The sequence below is a fragment of the Oryx dammah genome, unplaced genomic scaffold (genome assembly GCF_014754425.2).
Source record: "Oryx dammah isolate SB20612 unplaced genomic scaffold, SCBI_Odam_1.1 HiC_scaffold_2, whole genome shotgun sequence".
Classification (NCBI taxonomy): Eukaryota; Metazoa; Chordata; class Mammalia; order Artiodactyla; family Bovidae; genus Oryx; species Oryx dammah.
In genome coordinates, this window is record NW_024070186.1 from 159,479,647 (window position 1) to 159,506,814 (window position 27,168).

At 52.2% G+C, this 27,168-nt stretch overlaps 2 protein-coding genes across 26 annotated transcripts; one reads left to right on the plus strand and one right to left on the minus strand.

Annotated features, from left to right (window-relative positions):
• The first annotated feature begins 977 nt into the window (after positions 1-977).
• ELOB (elongin B) lies at positions 978-5,355 on the plus strand. The gene is made up of 4 exons (XM_040254870.1): positions 978-1,053; positions 1,184-1,318; positions 2,529-2,634; positions 4,967-5,355. Exons 1-4 carry the CDS (start codon positions 1,051-1,053, stop codon positions 5,077-5,079), a joined length of 357 nt encoding a protein of 118 aa, XP_040110804.1. The 5' UTR covers positions 978-1,050; the 3' UTR covers positions 5,080-5,355.
• Positions 5,356-5,358: 3 nt separating this feature from the next.
• Positions 5,359-23,660, minus strand: SRRM2 (serine/arginine repetitive matrix 2). Of its 25 annotated transcripts, none has more exons than XM_040254743.1 (16): positions 23,418-23,635; positions 20,030-20,303; positions 19,014-19,121; positions 18,660-18,824; positions 18,417-18,494; positions 17,942-18,004; positions 17,814-17,846; positions 17,544-17,594; positions 17,305-17,397; positions 16,455-16,644; positions 8,465-15,141; positions 7,425-7,709; positions 6,517-6,888; positions 6,253-6,366; positions 6,011-6,121; positions 5,359-5,919 (listed from the first exon to the last, which is right to left on the minus strand). In XM_040254743.1, exons 2-13 carry the CDS (start codon positions 20,269-20,271, stop codon positions 6,861-6,863), a joined length of 8,013 nt encoding a protein of 2,670 aa, XP_040110677.1. In that variant the 5' UTR covers positions 20,272-20,303; positions 23,418-23,635; the 3' UTR covers positions 5,359-5,919; positions 6,011-6,121; positions 6,253-6,366; positions 6,517-6,860. The 25 variants fall into 25 exon arrangements, with proteins under 25 accessions (XP_040110677.1, XP_040110645.1, XP_040110637.1 ...); XM_040254711.1 differs by having other exon boundaries at positions 6,517-7,125; XM_040254703.1 differs by having other exon boundaries at positions 6,499-7,125.
• Positions 23,661-27,168: the final 3,508 nt, after the last annotated feature.

Below are 27,168 nucleotides of genomic sequence, written 5' to 3' on the forward strand. Positions count from 1 at the left end.
ACTTCTTGTGCTCTTCCTCTAGAGGCTATCTTGTTCATAGTTTGTTCAGATTACTGAATTAGAGGCTAGGGAAGCAATCCAGTCATCTGCTGAATTCTTCATTTCTCCTTTCTTGATCTGCAGAAAGAACTAATATGGCAAGACATTGTGCGATTAAAAATTTGAAAGGTGTGCTTAGCCCATAGATGGGTAAAGTATGGTTTCAAGGAGGGGATGGGTGTGCTGGTTCAAAACTTGTTTACAATTTAGCTTTGCTAAAGTGACAAGAAAAGGAGCTTCCTGCTGAGGGCAGTTTCCTGCAAAGAGCTGCTTTCACACTGCCTCATACCAACAACAGCTTCCAAGGGTCCTTATTGGACCCGCTAAACTGGTTTAAATAATCCTAAAGCCCCGCAAAACTGGTTTAAATAATCCTCACAACCTAGGCTAGGGCGGGGAAACGGTACAGTTTTCTGATACGGTGGCCGAAAGATCCAGAATTTAACACCTCCTCAAAATGGCCACCAGGGAGTCCCATAATCATGAGTCAGACTACCAGGTCTGACTGTGATGAATACAGGTCTATGGCAGCCCAGGTCTCTCTGTGACGTGATTGTCTTGACGCCGCGATGACCAAGACATATCATTCATACATTCTCCTTGGGGCGTGAGGCACCCTACACTTGCGAACTTCAGCCCTGTATTCCCTGCAAGAAGGATGAACCTGCGCCCAGGCCTCCGCGTGACTGCATCAACACGGGGACCTCGCCTTTGCCACAACCAAGATGGCTCCACCGCCCACAGTCCCTCCCGCGCTCGCTTCCCTCCCGCGCTCGCTCCCCGCCCGACTCCCACCGCCTCCGTCACTCCGCCAACCGGCCCCGCCCGCGCCACGGCGCCAAGATGGCGGCCAGACGCTCGGTCGGAGCGCCCCCTTGGCGGATTACTTAAAATGGCGGCACGGGGCGGGGCCGTCGGGCGCGGGGCACGCTGGGGCCGGCGCGCGGACTGCCGGGAACGGGGCGGAGCGCGGCCGCGCCGGCGCGTCGAGGGGGAGAGGCAGCCGCCGCGATGGTGAGCGGGTGCGGGGGGAGGGGCGCCGGGCCGGGGCCCGGGCCGGGGCCCGGGCCGGGGGGCGGCGGGGGTGCGGGGCCGCGCGGGGGGGCCCCGGCTCCGCGCTCACACGCTGGCCCGCCGTCCCCAGGACGTGTTCCTCATGATCCGGCGCCACAAGACCACCATCTTCACGGACGCCAAGGAGTCGAGCACCGTGTTCGAGCTGAAGCGCATCGTCGAGGGTATCCTCAAGCGGCCGCCGGATGAGCAGCGGCTGTACAAGGTGCGGTCCCGTAGGTTCCAGGCGCTCGGGGGCTGCAGGCGCCCGTGGGCGCACGGCGGCAGCGTCGTTGATGTAAACATTGGCCACCAGCCGCCGCGGGCCGGAACTACCCCGCGTGGGGCCGTTGCTCGAACTCGGGGAGGTGAAGCCCCGATAGCGCTCGCTGCACCGGGGTTCTCCATCAGGAGGGCGTGAGCGGCTCGCGCCAGACCCTATGCTGAGCGCCGAGGGCCGGCGTCTCATCTCATTCCTACAGTGGTCCCCCTGCGCCGTTCTGGCTCTTGACTTCCTAGCTCGGCCATGAAGAAAACTGAGGCTCGGAGGTGGCCACTTGACCAACCCAAGGTCGTTGGCAGAGTTAGGATTCCAGCCGTGATGCTCTTAATCCTCTGAAAGCCTATCACTCGCCCCTCGGCCCAGACAGTCCTTAATGTAAAGAAACGGAGGGTGTTGAGATGAGTCAGGTCCCACCACTTCTTCCCTCAACAACTGTTTATTACTCCCCAGCTTAATGGTGATGTTCTAAAAGCCCCGCGCCCTACCGCCTTTCCCCTTACAAACCAATCGCAATTATTCAGCCAGGATCGCTTGGGGTTTGGCATTTTGGGGCAATCCAGAGTGTCGTCCCCTCTTTGAAGTCTGGCAGCAAGAGGTCACTCACCTAAGTGCATTGATCTGCTCCTGCCTGGAAACTGATCTTTTGCTCCACTCCCTTTGTCTATAAAGGCTTTTTCCCCTTATCTGCTGGGATTTCTGTGATAAGGACCCTTCCTGCTGCCTGAGTTTCTTCCACTGGGTAGCCTTTGCTCATTGAAGCCTCTTGGCTGCCCTATGAGTTGGGAATTCCAATAACTTCTATTTTACAGATAAGAAAACTTCACATCAAAAAGAAGAAACTGTTTGTCCAAGGTGGTAGAGCTGGGGTGCAACCAGAGCTGCCTGTGGCCAGATTGGTTCACTGGTGCTTGGAATTGCATTCACCTAGAGTTAATAGGTGGGGTGGGGAGCAGGGGAGATTCCAGAGCCCTGTCCTGGGAGATTCTGATATGGAAAGTCTTGGCGGTAGCCCTGGAAACTTACATACTCTGGGGTGGTTCTGGGCCCTACTTGGGGCTGTGTCTCATCCCTCTTCTGACTTTCAGTGTAGGTATTGACCAGAGAAGTCTTTGTGACTTGCCTCTCCTGAGACCCTGCCATCCTCTCTCCTCAGGACGACCAGCTTCTGGACGACGGCAAGACATTGGGCGAGTGTGGCTTCACCAGCCAGACAGCACGGCCTCAGGCCCCTGCCACTGTGGGGCTAGCCTTCAGGGCAGGTGAGAGGGGCAGTGACAGGGTGGAAATGGCCAGTGAAAGGGGTGTTCAGGGAGCCTGCAGTTGTTCCTCCAAGCCTCTTAAACCCTGTCTCCCCGTACACCATCCAAGCAAGCATTGGATAGTGTGCTTGCTTCCCCACTACAAGCAATGTGAAGGATGTGAGATGCTTGTGGAAGCTGAAGCCCATTTCTTGTAAGATTCAAAGATCCTTAGTCACAGTACTGGCTTACATTTACAGAGGACTAAGGGCCTGGCCCTGCAGTCTGCATCTTATTTCCATTGTCCAATCCAGTCCTCTGGCTAGCCCTGAGGGGTAAGCACTGCCATTCCCATTTGTGAGCTTCGGATGCCCAGGCTTGCTGGCAGTCACATGGGGACCCCCCAGTTCAGATGCAGGCTGCCGGGACCTTGTTTGAGCTGGGTGCCACGCCGCCTGCTGTCTCCATGGTGCATCTCTGTACTGGGCAGACTTTTATTAGGATCATTTTAAGGATGAGTGAGCTGAGCCTGCAGAGGTTAGATTGGATTCTGCCCTTTCTTGCCCTCAGAGCCGGTACTCTCCTCAATCACGTGCCACCCTGACCAAGGCTTAGATACCTGAGTGGTGGGGGTGGTTTTTGTTGTTCCAATGTATCTCTTTTTCTCAAGAAAAAGATTTAAATTTTATCCTTTGTCTCTGAAAATTTGAACAGAGGTTATAGGGTCTTTTCACAGCTGTAGACCCGGGGGCTGGTGAATTTGGATGAAGTTACAAATTTCTTTTTGTAGCTTGTAAGAAATCTTAGCTAGGGCTCAGGAGGGAGCATATAGCCTCAGTTAACTTTAGCCTCACAAATATCCTGTTCTGACAAAGCAAGTGAAGCCTCAGCAGCTGTGTCTGTCCTTGGACAGCTACATCATGCCCCGTGCCTCCCAGCCAGACTGGTGTGGTCTCCAGAAAGGAGTATGATGCCGGGACCGGCCTCACAGTGAGGGGGTGAGCCCTCGTGCACCCAGGCCCCACCAATGCTCAGGAAAAGGCAGTTCTAGGGGCCTTTATGTGGTTCCCTTGAGTCTCAGTGATGGGCAGGCAGGTGCGGTGCTCTAAAGGTGTTCTCTGAGGCAGGTAGGGGAGGGCTGATAGTACATGTGTTCTTCCTAAGCTAGGCCAGGCTGCAAGTATCTGCATGTATCCAAGAGAAAGTATCTGTTCCTCTGATTTGAACAAAGGCACTCTATGGACTGGCAGCACCTCAGCCATCTTGCAGGTGAACACTATCACAGAGCAGTGAGGTGATTGGTTTTCCCCATGACCCCCAGTTGTGGCATACGTTGTGGTGACTGCATCTTGGGTGGCAGCACCTCAGGTATGGAATAGCCATTTTGATGAGGGCTGTGCTGTGGACTGAAGACAGGCTGATTCTACTCACAAAAGTGCACTTCTGGGCTGGGGTGGGGAGGGGTTGTTTTTCTTGTGTAGAGAGTGGTCTCCCCACCCCACCAAAGTGGCTGCTTAGGTAGGGAGGTGTGGTGTCAGGTGTTAAATGGCACCTTTCAGACCATTTCCAAAGAACGGGGAGAGGTGGTGAGAGACTCAGATTTGTGTCTTGGAAGATGAATTGGTTAAGCTGGGCCAGGTGTCTTTAGCACTGTTGACATTGGGGCTGGATGATTCTCGGGGAGGTTGTCTTCTGCACTGCAGGATGTTTAGCATCTCCAGCTCCTGGTAGGGCGTCTCTCCACTAGAGGCCAGTTTCAGCCGATTAGGGAGCCTAACCAGTTGAGATCCTGAGCCAGGTGGAGAGGTTTTTCATGCAGAAGAAAAAGTGCAGTTCATTTGCTGTGCTGCGGTCACACCAAGAACAAGACAGGGAAAGCTTCCTGGGACCCGCTGTTCCCAGTAGAGCAGTGGTCAACGAGAAACAGGGCATTCCCAACTGGTGGTTATGTGTCCTGTGCGTTGGGAACATAGGACGACTGTATAGGGTGCCTGGGGAAGGTTTCTCTGAAGAGGAAGAGGTGGTGTCTGAATGCCCTTGGGTGCCTGGAGGCAGCAGCCATTCTAAGTGGCAGAGGGCAAGGCAAGAAAAAGTTTCATAGGGGGACATGGGGAGCATAGGGGGACATGGGGAGCATAGGGGGACATGGGGAGCATAGGTAAACATGAGCAATATAATGTCATGCGAAGCACGGAGAAGTGTGAAGGGAATGGAGGAGATTGTAGGTGGACACAGATAAGCCCGGAGGCTCATTCAGGGAGACAGTAAGGACGAGGGCCCCCGCATGGCCAGGCTGGGGGAGGGCAGCGGAGGCCACCCTGACTCCAGCAAGGCCCCCTTTCCTCTCCCCCAGATGAGGCATTCGAGGCCCTGCGCATCGAGCCCTTCTCCAGCCCACCTGAGCTGCCGGACGTGATGAAGCCACAGGACTCAGGAAGCAGCGCCAACGAACAGGCTGTGCAGTGAGAGGCCTCCCCAAACTGTCCCCCCTTAATAAAAGATTTGGGCATCCACCTGGTTGCTGCCTCTTTCTGCACACCCTCTCCTGTGTCAGGCGTGCCCCTTCCTGGTGTGTGGCCTACCCTCAGCCTCTTCCAGCCCAGCCTTCTCAGCCTGGGGACAGAAAGGTCTTCCACTTTGTTTCTTCAGGGCAGCACCCCCTCGGGGGCAGGGGACACAGCCAGAAAGCAAAGGCAGCTCCTCTCCTAGCCCTCCCACTCCCAATAAAGTTTGTAGACCCAATTTCTGCATTTCTGATTTTTATTCGACAGAAAAAGTTGCTCTTGCTGTACAGATTTTAAAAAACCAAAATGCCTTTAAGAAACGTGAAGAAAAGTTGGGGGGAGGGGCCACAACCTCACTGGGAGGCCAAGAGGAGCCAGCTGATTTCAACTCCCCTTCCTTCTGGGTGTAACTCACACAGGTCTGCTAGTTCCAAACCATCATCCCCCCAGGAACTCGGGGTTCAAGGGGGGCAGTGCCTCCGAAGTCCTTTCTGGGTCAAAACCTGGGAGTCCCAAACCGTATCCTCCCCTCCCACAAATCCCATTCTCATTCCCAACCCACCCCAAACCCCCCAAAACATGTGAACCAGGAAAAACTCACAGAGATTAACATTTCACAGAACAAAGAAAAAAAGGAGGGAGGGAAATAAGGGAGCCCTCCCCAACGGGATGCTGCCAGGGTTGAGGAGGAGGGCAGACAAGGACCCCTTTCCCCCAGCTCTGTTGGGAAAAAAGGAGGGCACACCCCACAGCTCCAGAACTTGGGGCAGGATGGAATTCCCCTGAAAGGATTCACGGAGACCTGAAACAGAGGAGAGTCATCAACACAGAGGCCCAGGCAGCCCCACGGCACTCAACAGTGGGCCCAGCCCTGGAGTGTGACAAGGACTCACCTGGAGGAGCGGTGCCGCACGGGGCGGGGGCTGGGCGTCTCCTTCCTGCGCTTGTGACCCGGGGAGCGGCTGTCCCCACGCTGGCTTCTCCGGGAACCCCGCTCGCTGCTGCTGCAATGGAGAACCGTCATGAGACTACACACAGCACATCACCAACACCTGGTACCCTGGAACCTTAAAACGTCATTCTGCAGAAAGCTGCTATAGTGGGCTATCGCAGGAAAGCACAGTGGCAACTGTACCTCTGCTGGTCCCGAGGTGAGGGCTGGGGTGAGGGGCGGCGGCGCTCGGCAGGCGAGTAGCTGAGGGACCGGGAATCCCGGAGGGAGTCTATTGGCTTCCGGGGGCTGCGGGACCTGGGGATCAGAGCAGGTCGCCATAGTGCCACACTCTTCCAAACTCAGCAGCCAACACTCAGGACCACCTCCACCCCACCCCAAGTCCTGACCGCCAAACCTCATACCACACAGGGCCAACCTCAGACCCACCTTCATCCGCTCACTCACCCATCCGCCCGCACACCATCCACCGAGTCCCCCAACACGCGGGGCACGGGGTGCAGCGGGGGACGCAAAGATAAAGACAGTCCCTGCCCTTGGAGGGACTCAGTCTGATGGTCAAGGGAGGCTCGCTGTGCCCCATGTGTGGGAAGCAGCCCCACAGTTGTACACAGGATGTACACGGGGTCTGGGGACCCAGGGGAGGGAAGACAAGGGCAGGGCAGGGAAGGGGCAGGGCAGTCTTCTCGAAGGTGCTGTTTGAGCGGAGTCTTGCAGAACGAGGAGTTCACCAGGCGGACAAGGGAATTCCAGGCAGGAGGAACAGCATGTCCAAAGGCATGGGGTTCTCCTTAGACTGCAAGGCGCTGTTGAGTGTGGCTGGAGCACAGGGCATGTGTGGGGGCGGGCAGGAGAGGAGAACACAGGGCAGGCAAGGCCAGTTGGTGAAGAGCCTCACACGCCATTCCCGCAGAGGTGGGGCTTTATCCTGCAGGCCACAGGGCGTCCCGGAAGGATTTGTGGAGTGAAGGGAGTAACCAGATGTGCGGTTTTAGAAAGATCCCTCTGGCTACGTGTGGAAGAGAATGGCGTGGAGGCAGGGAGACAGGGAAGAGGCTGTGGACAGAGTCGGGAGAAGATGACGGTGGCCAGACCAGAGCCCTGGTTAACAGTAACAGGCTGACTTAAAAGCTAGAATCCCTGGGACCTGGGACCAGGCTGTATGTCGCGGGCAGGGAGAGGAAGGAACCTAGGACTCCCCAGTTCTGGCTCACGCACCCGCTTGGATGGCGCAGCCCTCCGCCAGCACAGGGCACAAGAGGAGCAGGCAGGGAGAGGAGAGCCCAACTCCTCCTGTACGAGCAGACACACCCAGGGTCACACCCCACCCTTGTGTCCAGCAAGGCAGCACTCACCTCCGCTCACCAGGGGGTGGCTTCTTGGGGCTTGCAGGTTTGGGCAAGGCCTGAGGGCCAGGCTTAGCAGGGGAGGGGGAGGAAGAAGTAGAGGAGGAGGAGGAGGAGGAGGATGAGGAGGAGGAAGAGGAGGAGGAGGAAGAGGAGGAGGAGGAGGATGATGAAGAGGAGGAGGAGGAGCTGGAACTGGAGCTGCTAGAACGCCTCTTCCGCTTGGCTGGGGCTGGCTCCTGAGGACGGCCCTCTCGAACAGCCTCCTTGGGGGCTGGGGCAGGGCTGGGGACCCTGTGGGAGGAAGAGAGTGTCATGTGGAGACGAGCTGCCCCAGCCCCAACCCTACCTTCCTTGGCCTGGAGGAACGGCAGTGGGGGAGGGGTGCTGAGGAAGGCCCTGGGAGCTCTCCAAGCTGAGAGCTGAGCCTGAGCTGGGAGCCTGTGAGCGCATTCTCTGGAGAGCGTGGCCCCAGCCGACCCAACCTCTGCTAACACAAGCAACAGGCTGGGGCCCGCAGCAAAAGGGATCAAGGTTAAACCTCAAGAATGTCCCTGAAGGAGGAATAAGGCCCCTGGGCTCAGGTGTGGAAGCCGAGCTGGGTGGTCTCCGTCCTCGGAGAGGAGAGCCGCAGCTTGGGGAGGCCACTGTGTGTGCGGGTTGGCTGGGGGAGGGGCCGTCCTGCCTGGAGGCAGGGAGAGGGATAGGATGACCTCTGAAGATCCTTCCAGCCCAGGGAGTTCCTCTTGAGGTCTAACTGCCATCCCTCCTGCTGTAAAATTAAGTCCATTTCCTCTAGTTCTGTCCTCTGTAGAGACGGAAAACTTATCATTATCCTCTAGAGAATTAACCTTCGGAGACTTTTACCTGTCCCATCCCTCCCCCCGTTAACCCCCACCCCAGCATTCTCTTCTACCCCCAACTTAAGGGTCAGGGTCCCATACCTCCTCTCAAAGAGCAAAGAACCTCTGGATAGGGATTCTCCCTCCCCACTCCCACCAACCATCCCCGAAGCCTTCCCCGCACAAGAGTTCTACAAGTCCCCTCACCTCTTCAGTGCTACCTCAGGTTGCGCAGGAAGGCTAGAGCCCTCCGAGTCACTAGAGCTGGAGCCAGAGGAGGAGGAGGAGGAGGACGAGGATGACGACGAGGAGGACGAGGAGCTGGAGGACGAGGAGGACGAGGAACTCCGCCGCTCCTTGGCTGGCTGCAGGGCAGCCAGTGTGGAAGGCTGCTGGGCCCCCGCACAGGCGGGTGGTTCCCCACCCTCTGAGTGGGACACCCCGGGGACAGGGCCAGAGAGCATGCCATTGTGATCACCAGCAGAGGACGTGGTCTTTGCCACCGTCCCGGAGGAAAGGGACTGAGACCCTGCTACAGGGGTGGTCTGGGCAAGCAAAGATCGAGATGGGTCAGAAAAAGCAGATGGCACAGGGGACCTAGGCCGATCCTGAGCTGGAGGAAGAGCAGACTGTGAGGGAGCCTGGACCATTCTAGAAGCAGGAGAGGGAGCCCGCTCAGAGGTCACTCTAGACTGGCTTGGGGCAGATGGCGGGGTTCTGGAGCCTGGGCCCCCTGGTGGGGTTCTGGACCTGGCTCGGTCAAGGAGTGGTGGTGAGGTTCTCCCACTAACACGCTCATAAGCAGAGAGGGGCACCCTGGGGCTGGTGAGGTTTGCACCAGACAAGGCTGGAGCCATTCTAGCACTAGTGAGGTTTGCAGGGGCCAAGGCTGGAGGGGTTCTTGAGCTGGCGATATTCACAGGTGCTGTGGCATGTGCAGACCTAGGACCCACCAGGTTTGCAGGGGCTGGAGCCTGGGGTGCTCTGGAGCTGGACGGATAGTTTGCAGCAGTCGGAGCTGTGCCAGAACCTGTGAGACTCAGAGCTGCCAAAGCAGCGGGGGTTCTGGCTCCTGCTAGGTTCACAGCTGGGGCTGTGGGAGTACGAGGGTCAGCGAGGTTCACGGCCGAAGGTGCCACCGCTGTTCTGGGGCTGGCCAAGTTCATGGCTGCTGCTGCAGCTGGTGTTCTGGAGTCAGCCAGGTTGACTGCTGAAGGGAGGGCAGGTGTCCTGGCGCTGGCCAGGTTCATGGCTGCTGCAGAGGCTGCAGGGATCCTGCTGGCAAGACTGGCCGCAGGGGCCGTTCGGAGACTCATGAGAGGCACTGGAGCTGGAACCTGGGACATTCTCGCAGCAAGGCCAGCTGCAGACATGGACGGAGGAGGCCGAGCAGTGCCAAGGCTGATGGCCGTCAGGGCAAGTGCAATTCTTGACTGAGCATGGTTTTCAGGTACAGATGCTCTTGGGTGATCAGGAATTCGGGGACCTGGACCATCCATCATGGAACCGCCAGCTTGCTGCAGGACAGACATGGGTGTTCTGGAGCTGCCAAGGGGCTCAAGTACTCCAGGTGACCTACAGCGGTCAAGGGGAGTTGGTGACATGCTGGGACGGCTGAAGCAGCCCATTCTGGAGCTATTGAGAGCTACAGGAGGTGTCCGAGAACCAGAATGGTTTCTTGTGGCTGGAGGAGTAGCAGAACGTGATCGATCGGAACTGCTTCCAGAGGCAGAACGTCTGCGGATGGCCGGAGGAGATCTTGTTAAGGACCGTTTGCCCCGAGTTGTTCGTGGAGTACGGGATCGGGAACGGCGGCGAATAGCAAGTGGCGAGCGACTTCGAGAGCGCTTGCGTGGCAGCAATGGGGTTCGAGACCTGGAGCGGCGCCGAATAGCTGGAGGAGTTCGGGACCTAGATCGGCGGCGTGTCACTGGAGAGGTTCGCGAGCGAGACCGCCTTCGAGTTACTGGAGAAGTGCGAGATCGTGATCTCCTTCGGGTGACTGGGGATGTTCTGGATCTCGATCTTCTGCGAGTGATAGGGGAGGTTCGGCTTCGAGATCGCCTTCTGGTTACTGGTGGAGTCCTAGATCTGGACCTTCTTCGAGTCACTGGTGGCGTTCTAGAACGAGAACGCCGGCGGGTCGGTGTCCTGGACCTTGAACGTCGGCGGGTTACTGGCGGTGTTCTGGACCTAGATCGCCTTCGACTCACGGGCGAAGCTCTTGATCGGGATCTTCGTCTAGTCACCGATGTCCGAGACCTGGATCGTCTCCGACTGACTGGTGAGGTTCGAGACCTGGACCTCCGTCGGCTAACCAGGGGTGTTCTGGACCTGGATCGCCGGTGAGTAGCTGGAGAAGCCCGAGACCTGGAACGTTTCCACGGTGCTGGTGATGTGCGTGAGCGGGAACGCTTCCGACTGGTTGGGGGCGTCCGAGAGCGACCTCTGCGACGTCGAGAGGAGGTTCTGGAACTCTCCTGCCGAGCAGGAGATCTTGAATGGTAACCAGAGCCTCCCCTCCGACGGCGAGTAACCCGAGACCTCGACCGGCTCCGCTGTCTTCTCCGAGAGGTTGACTGAGATGATCCAGACCTATCCCGACGTCGGGTGGCCCTGGTTTTCTCCCTCCTTGAGCGGGAACGGGACCTCTGGAGCCCACGAGGCTTTGGTGAAGGAGAACGGCCTCTCCTTGAAGTTGTCTTAGTGCGTGGAGAGGATGCTGAACGTCGCCGGCGTGAGGATCTCGACTTTTCAGCCGGCTCTGGGGAAGATACTGAGGGACTTCTTCGGCGTCTTGGGGGAGTTCTAGAGCGAGTCTCTGGTGAAGATGACGCAGAACGGCTCCTACGGGAGAGCCGGGCCTTCCTAGTCAGCTCAGGAGATGACCGGGAGCTGCGACGGCGCGGAGGAGTACGAGACTTAGTCTTGGGCTCTGGTGATGACCGAGAGCTTCTTCTAGCAGTTCTGGATTTGGGAGGGTGTTCTGGAGAGGACTCGGAACTGCTGCTTCCTTCAGGAGAAGGGCCTCTGCCTTTGCTTGATGAACCTGATCTGCTTCGTCTTGGAAGGACTCGAGGGGCAGGAGCCTTGGGTTCAGGAGAGGAATCAGAACCACTCTGTGCCCTGGGTGCTGCTCTTGGCTTCTCTTTAACCTCAGGGGATGAGCCAGACCTACTACACCGAGGAGAAGGCCGGGATTTGCTGTCCACCTCCGGAGAAGATCCAGAGTGACTCCTCTGCCTGAGTGGCATTCGTGTATTAGCTTTAGAATCTGGAGAAGAGTCTGACTCACTTCTCTCCTGAGGGGATGCACTGGGTTTCCCATCGAGTTCCTGAGAAGATCCAGACCGACGTCTCTGCCCAAGAGGTGTCCTAGCCACAGTCTTCTGTTCAACTGATGACTCTGACCCACTTCTCTCTCTCTGGGGGGTAAGACACTTATTGTTGAGCTCCGGGGAAGATGGAGAACGACTCCTTGGCCTCGGGGTCTGAGGCAAAGCTTTTGGTTCTGGAGAGGAATCACATTCACTTCTCCCCCTGGATGGTGTTCTAGGTATATCTTTCATTCCGGGAGATGACCCAGATAGGCTGTGCCTGGAGGGAGTCCCAGATCCATCTCTAAGTCCTGGGGAAGACCCAGACCTGCTTCTCCTTGAGGGAGTTCTGGGTAAGCCATCTTTCAGTTCAGGAGAAGACGCAGAACTACTTCTTTCCCTTGAAGGTGTTCTGGGTATAGCATCAAGTACTGGCGAAGACACACTCTGGTTTGAAGACATTCCTGCTTTTTCCACCACATCTGGGGATAACTCAGAGCTGCTGTGTCTGGAGGACCTTGTTGATTGTTCTTTCACATCTAGAGATGGATCTGTCTCTAGCTGATTAGGAAAAGGTCCATTCAAATCTTTACCCTCAGGAGAAAATACAGTATTCATTTCTGCGACAGGGCCTCCTGAGTTTCTAAATTCTAAAGGTGATCCAAAGGTATTCTCCCTGGGGGGAGAGTTTAACAGTTCTTTATGTTCTGGAGAAAAGTGTGGCCCACTCCAAGCTGAGGCCATTGCAGGGACTTCTTCTGAAGAAGCCTGCAACTGGCTTTGGTCAAGAGTCAAAGGTACAGCAGGCCTTTCTATTTCTGGAGATGATTCAACATTACTTCCAGCAGTTTCTTTATGTTCTGGAGACAAATGCGGCAGGACTTGGTTTGATGATTCTTCAGATTTCTCTACTACCTCCATTAATTCTTCATCTTGGCTTGGCTTAGCTAATGCAGAACTTTGGTCTTTTGTATCTGGAGATGACCTAACACCACCTTTTTCCCTTGATGGAGTTCTAGGGGTATCTCTGAGTACTGGTGAGGACTCAGGCCTATTCTGCACTGGAGGAGGACTCAATTTGTCTCTTGGTCTTGGAGGTGATGCACTAACATCCTCTTGCAGGAATAAGCCAGTTTTTTCTTTTGATTCAGAAGGCTCTAATCTGCTCTGTCCCAGAAGAGATTTAGAGTCTATGGCAGGATATGAGAAAGAGTCGGACTGGGACCTGCTCTGTTCTGGAGATATTTCGGACTTCAGCCTGGGACTTGCTAACAATTCACCTCTTGTTGGAGATCTGGGTACCAGCTCAACGACTGGAGATGAGGGCCTAGAGCAACTGCCCTTAGGAGGTGTTTGAGATTTGCTCTGCAGATATGGAGATTCAGAATGACTTGGTCTCATTTCTGGGGTTGAAGTACCAGATCTGGAGTCTGGTGAAGTTGGAGATTGTCCTTTCTGTTGCAAAAATGAGGGTGGCGTGCTAGACTTGCCTCCTGGACAGAGGGAGAAGGATTCAGAGCAACTTTGAGCTAGTGAATCTTTAGACTTCTCTTGGGAACATGGGGACTTTGATCCAAGATTATGCCCTGGTGGAGTCTGGGGCTTTGCTGTGGGGCATGGCGAAGTAGACCCTGAGTGACTTTGTCTTGGTGGTGTTCCAGGTTTCACTTTGGTATCTGGAGAGGAAGATCTAGAATGACTGTGTCTTTGCAACAATCTAGATTCTGTCTTAGAGCATGGAGACACTGATCTGCTTTGCCTTGGAGATGTTTTAGATGTCATCCTACTAGGACTTGGAGAAGAGAAGCCAGAATGGCTTTGGACTGGTGATGTTACTGCCTTCACTTTGGGTTGTGGAGATGATGACCCAGATCGGCTCTGTCTGGGAGGTGTGCCAGATTTCACCCTAGAAGGAGAAGACCCAGAGCAGCTATGTCTCGAAGGGGTCCTAGACTTCACCTCAGGGTCAGGTGATGATTCAGAACGGCTCCGTCTCTGTGGCGTTGCAGACTCTTCATTTACCTGGGGACTTGCTACGGACCCTTGCCTTGGTGGTGTTCCAGACTTTGTTTTAGGTTGAGGAGATGAACTGGAATGACATTGCCTTGATGGTGTTTTAGACTTCTGATTACCAGGCGGAGAAGAACCAGAGCGACTTCGTCTCGGTGGTGTTATAGATTTAGCTTTGCGTTGGGATGATCCAGAACGACTGCGCCTTGGTGGTGTCTGAGACTTTTGTTTTGGGCATGGAGAGGACTCTGAAAGGCTTCGCCTCACAGACAAACGGGATTTTGCTTTGGACCTTGGTGAAGAGAGAGACCTGCTCCGCCTAGAAGAAAGCCGCGATTTCTTCATTTCTGGACTTGAGTTGGACCTGCTCCTTCTCTGTGATGTGCGGGATTTGTTCTTCCGCTCTGATGATGAGCCAGACCTGCCCCTTCTTTGTGGTGTTCTAGAGTGAGATCTTCCCCGTCTAACTAGGCTTCTACTACGGGATCTTCCCCGTCTTGCTGGTGTCCTAGACTGAGATCTCCCTCTCCTGTTTGGGGTTCTAGAGCGTGACCGGCCACTTCGTCTAGTTGGTGTTCTAGAGCGTGACCGGCCACTTCGTCTTGCTGGTGTTCTAGAGCGTGAGCGCCCACGCCTGGCTGGGGTTCTGGAACGTGACCTGCCACTTCTCCTGGCTGGTGATCTACTACGAGACCTCCGTCGTACAGGTGATCGGGTCCTAGATCTGCGCCTCGCAGGTGTTCTAGACCGAGACCTGCCTCTCCGGGCGGGTGTTCTAGATCGTGACCTCCGCCTGGCGGGTGTTCTAGATCGTGACCTCCGCCTGGCGGGTGTTCTAGACCGAGACCTGCCTCTCCGGGCAGGTGTTCTAGAACGAGATCTACCCCTAGTTGCAGGGGATCTAGAGTGTGACCTGCCTCGTCTTGCTGATCTAGACCTGCCTCTTCTCTGTGCATTTCTGCTCCTGGACCAGCCTGGTCGCTGAGGAGACCTAGAGCGGCCACGTCGCTGGGGGCTTCTAGATCGTCCCCACCTCTGTGCAGAACGTGACCTACGCCACTGAGGTGACCGGGACCGAGAATGACCTCTCTTGGTAGGGGTTCGAGACCGAGACCGCCCCCTCTTATTGGTGGTAGGACTACGGGACCTCCCCACCCTACGGGAAGGAGTATGAGAATGTGACTTAGCCCGTTTTGCTCGGCCATGAGAGCGACTCTTGGATGCAGGAGAAGAACTCTCTCGGCGGGACCCAGGAGCTGGTGCCGGTTTAGGGCTTTCAGGGGAAGAGCTGGCATTCCGAGAAACTTTGGTAGGTTGAGGGGATGGTGGGCAGCTCTCTGAAGAAGATTGGGGAGGTTTCTCAGGAGACTTAGGTGGTGAATGACCCTGGGCTGGAGAAGCCTCAGAAGGGGGGTTCACTGGCTCCTGACTTAAGGGGGTTGTTGCAAGGGGCTGTGGGGAGCCGCCATGTTGCTCAGCAAGGAGCAGAGTGGTAGCCGGTGGTTCTGGCCCTGTGTTGCTCCTTTCCGGAGAGGGACTAGGTCGAACTGCAGATTTCTAAGAGTGGAAAAGAGGGTAGGGGTAGGGATAATGTAAGCACCAAAACTTCCTATCATCTATAAGGTCTCAACACCCCTTCCAATGAAACACCTTTTCCTCACCACAGGCAGTCACATTCATTCAATAATCACACAGTAAAAAATACAGTTAAAAACATATGAAAACAGAGTCTATAATAATCTCAAGTCTTCTAAACTAGAAAAAAAACAACGCAATCTAATGTATCATTAGTTCACAACCACCACTGTAACATGCTGAATGCAGAAAAGAATATTTTTAAATGTAAAGATAAAGCAATTTCCCAAAGTGACTGACTTTACCCTTAAAAAATAACTACATTAAAGGGAAAAAAAACTGTTTGAAAACATGGCATGTGAATAACAAAAACTAGGATAAAGTATATAGGAAAACACAGAAAAAGAGACCAAGTTATAAAAACCTTAAAACATAAGCCAAGAGAAATAGGAAGTAAATTATGTTTCTGAGGTGATCGAACTTGCAGTTTAGAAAAGCAACTCTGGAGAACATGAAAAATAACAGGAGAGCTACAACTTTATCAAAGAGCAATTAAAAATATATTGTGATGATAGAAATAAGAAAACATGATTAGGGTCTGAATTAGAATAGCAAGTATAAACAGAGAAGGCAATGGCACCCCACTCCAGTACTCTTGCCTGGAGAATCCCATGGACGGAGGAGCCTGGTAGGCTGCAGTCCATGGGATTGCTAAGACTCGGACACAACTGAGCGACTTCACTTTCACTTTTCTCTTTCATGCATTGAAGAAGGAAATGGCAACCACTCCAGTGTTCTTGCCTGGAGAATCCCAGGGACGGGGGAGCCTGGTCGGCTGCCGCCTATGGGGTTGCACAGAATCGGGACACAACTGAAGCGACTTAGCAGCAGCAGCAAGTATAAAACAAAAGGTATGGAAAAGATATTTCCGAAAGTAGTTTTCAGACTGCAAGCAGCAACTCAGCAGACTGAGAAGTTTTAGTAAGCCACAACCAGCATTTAATGAAATAAATACTAGAGACACTGAATAGTAAATGGCTAGTAAGTGTAAAGAAAACTTTTTGTTCCGAGTTTTATCTTACAAACAGAACAGTAAGGTAAAACCTATTTATTAATACCTAGTAAAGTTTGAAAATCACAATTCTGAATGATTTGCAGATGCAAAGAGAACTTTATGAATACCAAGAGACAAATCAGAAACCAAAACTTGATCTTACTTCTTCCTTAACTTTGAACAGCTATCCTGAATCCACAGCCTTGCAACCCCAAGAACATCCATTAATTCAGGAACATACCTCCTTCTTGTCTTTGTCTTCACTGGGACTGCTAGGCTGCTTTGTAGAAGGCTCCAGACTAGGCTGCCCTATGCTGGTAGTACCTGGTTCCCTGGGAGGTACATCTCCCTCCCCTCGATGCCCCAAAGCAGGTGAAGGACTTCGTCCAGTCAAGGCAGTTGTATGGGTTTTAGCTGCAGCACTTCGAGACCTGAGAGAGGTAATTAAGGACGGGAAGAGAGAAAGAAAATCAGTTCAGGAGAGAACAGAAAACCCCCTCCCCAGCTCCCATCTACCTTTCCTGACTATAACCCTCTTCCAAAAAACCTTCTCTCACTCACAAGATTCAAATTACTCATACTGAAATTCAGGTCCAGTTCATTTTGCTCCTTCTCTTCTCAACATCAATCCCCCAAAAATATTCTCCCTCTACCCCTTCATATTTACCTCCCCCAAACCTCCCAGAACCCTCCACCCAGTCCATTCCCTACCCACTTCATTCACAACTCACCTCTGAGCCCACCTCCTTCAGGAAGCCTTCCCCGATTAAGGAAGCCAGGGTAAGGATTCCTTCCTCCCCCAGACACCACGAACAAACCACCACCCCCCCTATTCTGGCAGTCCATATATATCAGAACAAAACAAAAAATAACAAAATAAATAAACAAAAACAAAAAACAAAAAAAAAAAGAGAAGGGGAAATGTATATGTCTGTCCATCCTGTTGCTTTAGCCTGTCAGCTCCTAGAGGGCAGGGACCGTGTCTTCCGAATGGTCTGTGCAGCGCCTAGCACACCGTGGGCGCTCAATAAATATTAAATTGATTAACCCACAAGTCCCTCTCCCTCCCTTCCTCCTGGACCACCCCTTACCGACTGCGGGAAGTATCTGAAGAAGAAGCAGAGTCAGCAGAAGTTGAACGGTGGGCCCGTCGGCTCTTGGGGGCTGGAGTTGTACTTCGAGATCTGAAGAAAGACCAGTATCACAGCTCAGGGCACTGTCACAGGTCTACAAGGTTCCCCTTATCCATCCCTCAACCTTCTACTGGACTGCCCTATTCCCAAGTGGCACTCATCTACTCATTAAGCAAATTTCCCTCTAATTTACTCACCGCTTCCGCTTCTTGTCCTTAGATTTACGTTTGCTCTTCGGAGTAGGAGACCTGGGAAATAAGGCAGGATTATTTAAAATAAAAATCATTTTTAAAGAAAAAAACCACCGAAAGTAGAAAGGGAAGAATTGTTATTCAGGAGAATCAACAGCAAGAAATCAAGGAACTGAGCTTTAAGGAGAAAAAAAAAAGAGCAAACAAAGCCATCAGGTAGCAATGGCTCACCACTCCAAGTGTCCCTGTCCTCCCTACGCCACAAAGAGCTCTTACCTATGCTTCCTTTTCTTGGATTCAGATTCTGACCTGTGGATAAAAGATAAATAAATAGAACATAAACCATTATCTATGCCTGAACTCACCAAGCTTCCCCCATCACTCCATGTACTCCCACCTCATACCTGTGCTTCTTTTTCTTAGAACTCTTCTTCCTCTCTCGTCGAGGAGAGCTGCTCTCTGACCTGCTAAACATGGGTTCAGCAACAGGGTCATTCAGCTTGCCTCCTTCCCTGGCCCACCCTACTTACGATCCATCCTCAGAAGGCTGCACAGAACAACTCCAACAGCACCTATGTGCCAGATCTACACCCAGAACTTTACTCTCTAAGCAGCATAAATACCTATAACAACAAACCTCAAAAGAGAACACAGTACCAAAATTCTGATCAGTCCTGCAGAGCTACACAATCAACCCTTCCCACTGAAGCAGCAAACATATTTTTTCTCTCAGCTGAGACCTGAATGGTAACTCCTCTTCCCTGACTTTCCTGACAACTCCCTCCTGCTTCCTAGAAATAAAAATTTTCTATTTCCAAGGAGAAAAAGCCTGACAGGTGTGGTCCTCTGGCTACTAAATTAACTTTCCAACTAACTTACCGTCCTCTATCTTTCTTCTTTTTCTTCTTCTTTTGCTTTGGCGTTGGTGAGCGAGAACTGCTAGACTCCCGGACAAGGCTGAGTGAAGATGAAAAGAAGCAAAGATGGGTGCTAAGATGAATTTTCTGAGACATTTCAACTTCAGAACAAAATCTGAAGAATATCAAAGAAATAATCCACACACACAAAAATGGAGCAAAGCACTCAGAATTAGGAAGAGAAACTGACACTAATCTCATGTACCTGTAAGGTTTCGGAGGCTCAGGAGCTGGTTGTTTAGCTTCCCGAGCACGACGCTGGGGATCAAAAGAGCTGCCATCCACATAGGAATCACTGATGCCAAAGGCAGCTCGGAGTCGCTCATTCTTCTTCTCATTCAATTCTGCCAACTGGTGAGTCTCAGTTACCCTAGAGGAGAAAAAGTCAAAGGTCTAAAGGAGACAGACAACAAAATGCAGAGTCATATTCACACAATTGCAGGCATGGACCAAACAGCCATGAAAACAGGCAGACAAGAGCGGGAGAAAGTCCACAGTAAGGAGAGAAAACAGCAAAAGCAGAAGAGAGTCCAGAGAAAATGGAGAGGGAAACACTCACGCTGGCCTCTGCCCTGGGTTCTCCTCCTTCCCCCCAGGGTTCACATCCTTCTCCAGCAACATGAGTCGAAAGGTCGCCACTTTTTCCTGAATTTGCTGTTCCTCGTACCTGAAGAACAAAAGCCTTCAGGGTTAGGGCCTGACCAGACACTCTCCCCAGACCTGGGTTTACAATTCCCTCGTTCCCAGCAGGACCCCTTCCCTTTCCATGCACACATTATATATTTCACTCACTGTCACCCAAAGGGCCCTCAAATTCTGCTCTTTTCCTGTAATCTTTCTTCCCTCCACTGACTACACCCTCTAGAACAGTGGATTTTAAACATGCTACACTCCAGGGCCAAAAGAGGAAAGTTAAGCAGGCAGAGTTCCAAGTGTTCCTCCCCAACTTCAATCAACATGAACAGGTCTTTCATTTCATGGGATTCCGAAGTAACATGCATTGTTAAAAAAAAAAAAAAAACAACAACAACAACAGGGGGGACGCCACTGCTGAAGTTTGAAAACCACTGCTCTAAAAGGTTTTCTGCCTGAACATGCTCCTTTTCCACAAATCTCACTTCCCTACCCAACTCATGATCCCCTTTATCCAGGTGTTATTCCAATTTCCTGTCTTCCTTCCTTTGCTACTCTCCAAGGCCTCGACCCTTACATCCATTCACCTTCCTTTTCTCTACCAATGACGACAACATATCAGCTTACCAAGCTCTTGTGTCTTGCCTAGTCTGCTTCCCCACCTCTCCCTTAAAGCATGTATTTCTCAATGGCCCCCCTCTTTCCCCCTGTGCCTTCATCTAAATAATTCAGACTCCCTCAGGCTCCCTTTTATGTTCCACACAGGTTCCACTTTGAACTGCCCCTCAACTCCTTTCAATTCGCTAGCTTCTTTACCGCCTCCCCTCCTGCAACTCACTCCTCTCCAGGCCTCTTTCAACTTGCCCAATGCTCCCTACAGCCCACCTAACTCCCCAGCTCTGCACTCGCTGGGTATGTGGCTCTCCCCCAGACCTCCCTCACCCCTGCTCCTCCATCATCTCCTCCAGCTCGAGGCATCGCAGCTCCACGCGCCGCTTGCGCTCGTGGTCCAGGATGTCAGGATTAGGCCGCTTCACCAGGGCAGCCTCCAGGCGCCGCAGTTCCTCCTCTCCCTTGTAGTCAGGCCGCTCACCCCGGCGGCCCCGCACCAGGGACAGGTTGCGCTGGACGTAGCCGTTGGTGCCGCTGCCCCGGGGCGTCGGCAGCCCGATCCCGTTGTACATGGCCCCGTGCCCGGGGGGGGGCACCACCGCTCCTGAGGGGGAGCGGGGAGACACGGGTCAGGCCCCTGGCCCCAAACTAGCCACTCACCACCACCCAAATCCCTGCTCTTCTTCAACCCTACTTCAACAGGTCTCTCCAAACTAAACCTCCTTTGGCTGCATAATCCTCCTGGTCTCCTAAACAAACCCTTCCTTCATTCTTCCCTCACTTTCTTTCTACCAAATTAAGACCAGCTCTTACGATCTTTACCCTCAGTGTGCAAGAGCCACTTCTGTTTGTACCTAGCTTTTCCTTACCCACCCCCAAAGATCCCATTTCTCCCAAATTTCTCCACACTATCCCTTTATTCTCCTTTGAACCCAATATGCACAAGTGATATCTTTACCAACTACTCTGAGTCCTTAGCAACTGACTGAGGCCTCCAAACAGGGCACAACAAACACCAACAAAAAATAAAAACAGAGAAAGAGAGAAAGAGATCTGTGGCACACAAGGGCCTGCTGTCAAGTCTAGAGTCTTCCAAGAACTGACCTAGGCATTTCAGGCTAGCTACCCTGAACGTAGCCAGAAATTATGAATACAAATTGACTCAAGAACCCCTAGATATCCAAAAGGAGGCCTAACCTAAAAGGCCAGCACGCACTACAGAAACACATGAAGCCTGGATACGTAATCCTCATATACATCATCTCTCAAGTAAGGGGCATATCAACTATCCTGACTGATATGTTATTTCTTCAATTTCCTTCCCAATAGGATTTCTCACATGGTTTGTGGCTCACCCAAGTCTCCCTAGCTCCTATTAAAAAACTGCGTTTCCAACTCAACGCTATATGTATCAAAGCGGTCTCCTCTAGTCCAACTGTTTCCCATACCTTCTCTACATCCTTTCCCTACCCTTAGTCACAAAACCCCCACTCTTTCTCCCTCACCTTCATTAAAGTCAAACTGTTGACTTTAACAGTCCCCTCGTTACCTTACTTCTTAGTTTTTCTCATCCAGCCCCACATGACTCTGAAGAAACCCTCAAATGCTAGTTTTTTCCTGATTAGGTTTCTTGACTACACAGACTCTATTCCTTTCTCCTGCTCTGTATACTTTTTTTTCCCTTCAACTCGTCCTGTCCAAGATAGTTTCACAAAGGAAATGTGTAAGTGAAAAGGACCCCAGGAAAAGAACCCAAGGAACAAAGTGGAGATATTAGTGAAGGCAGAAGGAAAAAAACACAGAACTGGATAAAAAGAAAAGTTTCATTTAAAATACTCTGGAAGAAACCTACAAACACCTGGGAAAATGTACTAACCTCCCCCTTTACAGGTAGATGTTGAATGAAAAGAAGACGGCTCAATTCTAGAACAGTTTGGTACCCCTTCCCCCCCAACTCTAAGGCTGGGTCCCTACCCAATCCCAGTTGCAGACTCTAGAGATCTGAAAACAAAACAAAAAAATAACCATATTGGGGTAAAGGATGATGCTAAATCTAGGAAAGGCAAGCGGAACTGTGTGAAATGAAAAATTTCTTTATAGTACAAGAAATCTTCCAACCTTCGCGTTTACTTTCTCAAAATTTCTCCTTACTCTTAAGCTAGATTTTCTCTGGCTCTCTATACCCTACCTAGTTTCTGCTTCCCTTGCACAAAGCTTCTAACCTGCAATTAATTCTTCAGTTTAACCATTCACCCACACTTCCATACCACCTCACACGATAATCCTCCCACTCCCTGGAAAAGGATAACCAGCAGCTGCTAAGCAAAGGGTGTTCAATCACAACAGACTACTTTTAGAAAATGACCCAGCAAAGAAAACAAACAAAAAACAGAAATACCATGGCATCCAAGACAGTGCTCAAAAAGAACAGATGGACAGGAGTGTATCAATAATACATATACACAAATCACCAAAACCTAAATGGAAATACTTAAACTAGGATCCTCGGACTATGGGCATGCAAAAGTCACCAAAGCTAAAGGTAGATAGTAAAAGCAAGCTGCAAAAGAAGATAAAAAGCAGTTTTTTCTGTTGGAGAATTATCACATGTTAAACAAGACAAAAGGAGTCTTAAAATTCAGTATTATGACAGTCAAGGAAAGAAACGCACGAAAAAGGGAGCGGAGAGTGCAGGAAAATGAAACTAATACGTAAGCACATCAAGTTCAGCACTGGGGCACCATAGTAGCTGACGAGGGACTATGGAACCCAGAAAGCTGAAGTACTAGCTCAGTAAAAGAGGCCTAGATTCAACACACTCAAAAGGAAAGACAACACAACTTTTAAAATTTTTGACCCAAAAGATATCTTACATAAGCGTTTGCGTGAAAACCAAGGTCTGGAAGAGTTTTGAGTCAAATTATAACAAAACCCTGCGCTTTCTCAAGAAAGGGCTGGCAGCCGCCTTCCCAGCTTCAACTCAACTTTGGAGATCATGAAAAGGTGCAAGAAAAGAAAAGAGCACGTGGTCTGCCTTAACATACCTAGACTGAGTACTTAATTAAAAACAAAACAAAAAAAAAACGTTTTGAATGCTTCGCTTAATACTTCATGGCAGACAGTAACGAATCCAAACTGCCTCAATCTAGGAGACATCTTAGTTCAAGACCTTTTTTGCACAGGCTAAGCCGCCAAGACCTATTTTCGGCCTTGAGGGATGGGGGAGGGGGCTGCGCGGCGCCCGGTAGTCTGGGAGGCTCAGGGGCAGACCCCAAGCCCCGGGGAGGGACGGACGGGCCGGACGCCGGCGAGGCGTGGGGCAAAGGAGCCGACAGCCGGGCCCCGCCGCCGCAGCCCCCTCCCCTTAAACAAGATGTCGGCAAGGACAGCTGCAACAGGGCCTCGTCGCCGCACGCGTCCGGGAGACGAGGAGCCCGAGTCGCGCGCTACCCACTCCTCGCCGAGAACGCGCGCGAGGCCAAGTGCACTCGGCGGCGCGCGCCGTTGCCATGGGGGAGGGGGAATAAAAGCCCGCGCGCGACAAGAACCGCGGGAGAGGGGGAGGGGAGGCAGGCGAGCAGGGACGTCCGCGCGAGCTAGGGGCGGCGAGCGCGCGTGCGCGCGGCGGCCTGGGCCGTTCTCCGCGCGCTTTGGCCTGGCGCCGGGGCCGCCGCCCCTCCCCCACCCGGCTCGCTCGTTCGCTCCCTCACCCTCTCACCCGCCGCCGCCTCCGCCCGCCGCCTCCGAGGGGGAGAGGTGCTGCCGCAGATCGAGCTCCTGAGTCCTTCGGGGCCTGGAGCAACGGCCCTGCCTCGCCGGTCCGCCCGACTGAGCCGACACCGCCGCCTCCTCGCTTCCTCAGGGGCCGCAGCGGGCTCCGACTGCGCCACTCGCACCCCGCCTGGGCCGCGCTGCACGTCAGCACGACCAACTAAACGCGTCAGCACGCAACCGCGCGCGTCGCAAGGCCCGCCGGGAACCGTAGTACGCTCCGCGGCCTTGTGCGCAGGCGCCGAATCAGCACGGGATGTGTAGTTTCTTGAGTCCCGAAGGAGATTCAACTCTGTTGTCGATGAACTGCGATTCCCGTCAGCCAGTTGCGAGGAGGGTCTTGGGAGCGGCCCGGAGCAAGCAACGCATTCCAGGGGGTTTCCGACGGGGAGCAGGAGGACACAGGGCCTAGCGACGTTAGCCCTCGATCGCTCCCGCCTTCGGCTCAGAGCATCCTGGGAGTTGTAGTTCTAGCGTGGCGTGGAACCCGGAGGTAGCTTCGCTCTCCCCCGCCCCCACGAGGCCGCCATTTTGTCTCCCCATGTTAGGAGGCAGTGGGCCCGAGGCCAATAACACCGCTTCCTCCAAGTGACCGCACGCCTCCTGGGGTGAGCCCGGGGGCTGTGCTGCACCTATCATTCCGGACCCAGGAGTACCCACCCCCCGGACCCTGGGCAGCGGACACCCCGGTAATCCGAGCCCAGCTACAGGCCCAGGGCCTGAGCCAAGAGCTGAGCTAGCACACCGTGGTGTTCGCAGCTTCCATCCGCTGAACCGGGCTGGCTGCCCCTGAGGAATGATTTTTTTTATGACTGCGACTAAGGGGGCCCGACAGAGGTGCAGTTTTCTCCTGCAGAACATGAGGCGTGTTACATACGTGGCAGGGTAAAAACGTTACACCCCGCCCCGCCCCCCCACCGCGCCCCAAGTTTGTCAGCCCTCTGCAGAATGTCTTAGGTTAATGTTTTTAAGTCCGTTTTGCTTCAGCCTGAGGACCAGCCAGTCTCCCTCGGAGCAGAGTTGGGAGAAGCTGAGTTTTTCAGGCAGGCCAGTCGTCTGGGTTATCTCTGTTTGGGGTTGGGGGTGGGGGCAGCCTATACCAGCAGCCACTTAATGAACTGTGGTCCCTTTGACTTTGTATCTGATGTTACTAGGTTTATCTTTGTAATTGTGGAAAGATAAACTCACCTCATATGCTGGAGCGGGGCAACCTACCGCTTGGTGTAGGAGCTGTAGCTTTGGCTTAAAGGTGCCGGGGCTGATGTAATCTTACCTTCTTGAACTCCTGGCAAGTGCTTCCCGGAGTTGGACGCACCTTTGGAGTGATTTATGGCAAAGTGGAAAACCCTGTCCTTTCTGGGCTTAACCTGATATTTCTCAGGTGAGGGTGAAGGGTAATAGTTTCTTAAAACCCATTACCTTCAGTAAGACCCTTTCCTGTAACCAAATTCTCAATGATTATTCTTCCCAAGAGATAGGAGGGTAGGAGGTGGGGCACAATCTTTCAAAAAATGATATATCCTGAGGATCCAAGATAAACACTGATTAGAATTAAATGAGTTCAAGATGGCAGACAAGTCAACTTTGTGATCCTCAGTATACACTCATTTTAACATATAAATGAGCTAGATGACCCACGGAGAGGCCCCATGACAGTTCAAGGCCAACCATCAAAGACCAAAAACTGGGCAGTGGTCCAATTCCTGGAAATCTCTGCCCCTTGCCCAAATTAGTTGGAAGAATCCTCCCACTCATTAGCCTGTGAAGTTACCCAGTCCATTAAAGCTAACTACACCACCTTGTGAGGCTGCACTCACCCTCTGAGATGGCCCACACTCTGTGGATTGAGTTTCTCTCTAAATAAATTAACTTTTACATATCACCATCTCTTGCTGAGATTTTTTTTTTTCAGTTTATTGATTTAATTGGAGGACAATCACTTCACAATGTGGTAGCCCCTGCCACACGACAGGGATCAGCCACAGGTGCATGTTCGCACCCCCACCCTGCCATCCTGATCTACTGAGTTCTTTTTGCCATGAGACACCAAGAACCTGAGCTTCATTAGGTCCTGAAACCAGGTGTGTAATCTCGGTTGGAAAGCTGGGGGTTTGAGTCCCAATCACGTGGGTTAGAGTCCCAAGCAGGGTTTTGGCTGGGTTCGAATCCCAGCACATGGATTCAAGTCCCAATCTGAGGTGAGTAGTTTCACCTGTATTTACTGAATATTTTGTGCTAAGTTCTGTATGTGAATCACTGCATTTAATGCTTGTGAGAACATCCTATTCCTATGAGAAAAGGATGAATTATGAGAAGTACAAGTTCATTTACATATCCACAGTCTGTGTGCTCAGTTGTTCAGTTGTGTCCAACTCTTTGCAACCCCATGGACCGCAGTCCACCAGGCTCCTCTGTCCATGGAATTTCTCAGGGAAGAATACTGCAGCAGATTGCCATTTCCTACTCCAGGGGGATCTCCCCAACCCAGGGCTCGAACCCACATCTCCTGCATTAGCAGGTGGATTCTTTACCACTGTGCAACCTGGGAAACCTACATATCCACAGTACGGTTTTCAAAATAAAGTAACATTGAAATAATCTACAAACTTTATATAGAGGTGTTATCAGTTGTTCTGATAATATGCTGAATAGCAAAAGAAAATTCAAAATCGTAAATGTTGTGTTTTTAGACATCTTAATCCGGAAGGGTTGCTGATTCTTTTTAATTCATGGCATTACCATCTTTGAAGAGTACAAGCCAATTATTTTGTAAAAGGTCCCTCAATGTGGGTATGTCTGATGTTTCATCATAGTTCTAAAATGCAGGTTACACATTTTTGGCAGGAAGACCAGGGAAGTGATACATGTTCTCAGTGTACAGTAGGAAGAGACACGTTCTGCCCAGTAGTTGCATTACTGCCAGCACTGACTTTGATCTGATTCAGATCATTTACTTAAGAAGGAGTGAACCAATTTTCTCATGAAATTTCTAGTTTGTGAAAGTGAAAAGGTGTAAAAGTGTTTGTTGTTCAGTGATGTCCAACTCTTTTCAACCCCGTCGACTATAGCCCACCGTGCTCCTCTGTCTATGAAATTCTCTAGGCAAGAATACTGGAATAGATAGCCATTCCCTTCTCCAGGGGATCTTCCCAACCCAGGGGTCAAACCCAGGTCTGCATCGCAGGCAGATTCTTTACCATCTGAGCCACCAGGGAAGCCCCACTCTTATATATGAGCACCTAAATTGTTTCCAGTGTTTTGTGATCACAAACCATGCTGCAAGGAGTAACCAGGTGCATACATATTTTCATATTTGTTGGGGTGTATATCTTCAATGTAGGCTTCCCAGGTGGGTCAGTGGTAAAGAATCTGCCTGTAATGCAGGAGACTGGGGTTCGATTCCGATCTGGAAGATCTCCTGGAGGAGGAAATGGCAATCCCTGCAGCGTTCTTTTTTTTCTTTTACCTCCAGTATTCTTGCCTGGAAAATCCGATGGACAGAGGAGCCTATTGGGCTACAAGGCTATAGCGTCGCAACAACAATATCTTCAAGGGAAATTCCTAGAAGTTGGATTGCTAGGGCAAAAGGTAAAGACAAACGTAGTTTTGTTAGTAAGGACTGATCCCTCTTTGTAAGAGTTGTACCAGTTTACATTCTCACTGGCAGAATATGAGAGGGCCTGTTTCCCACTGCTTCA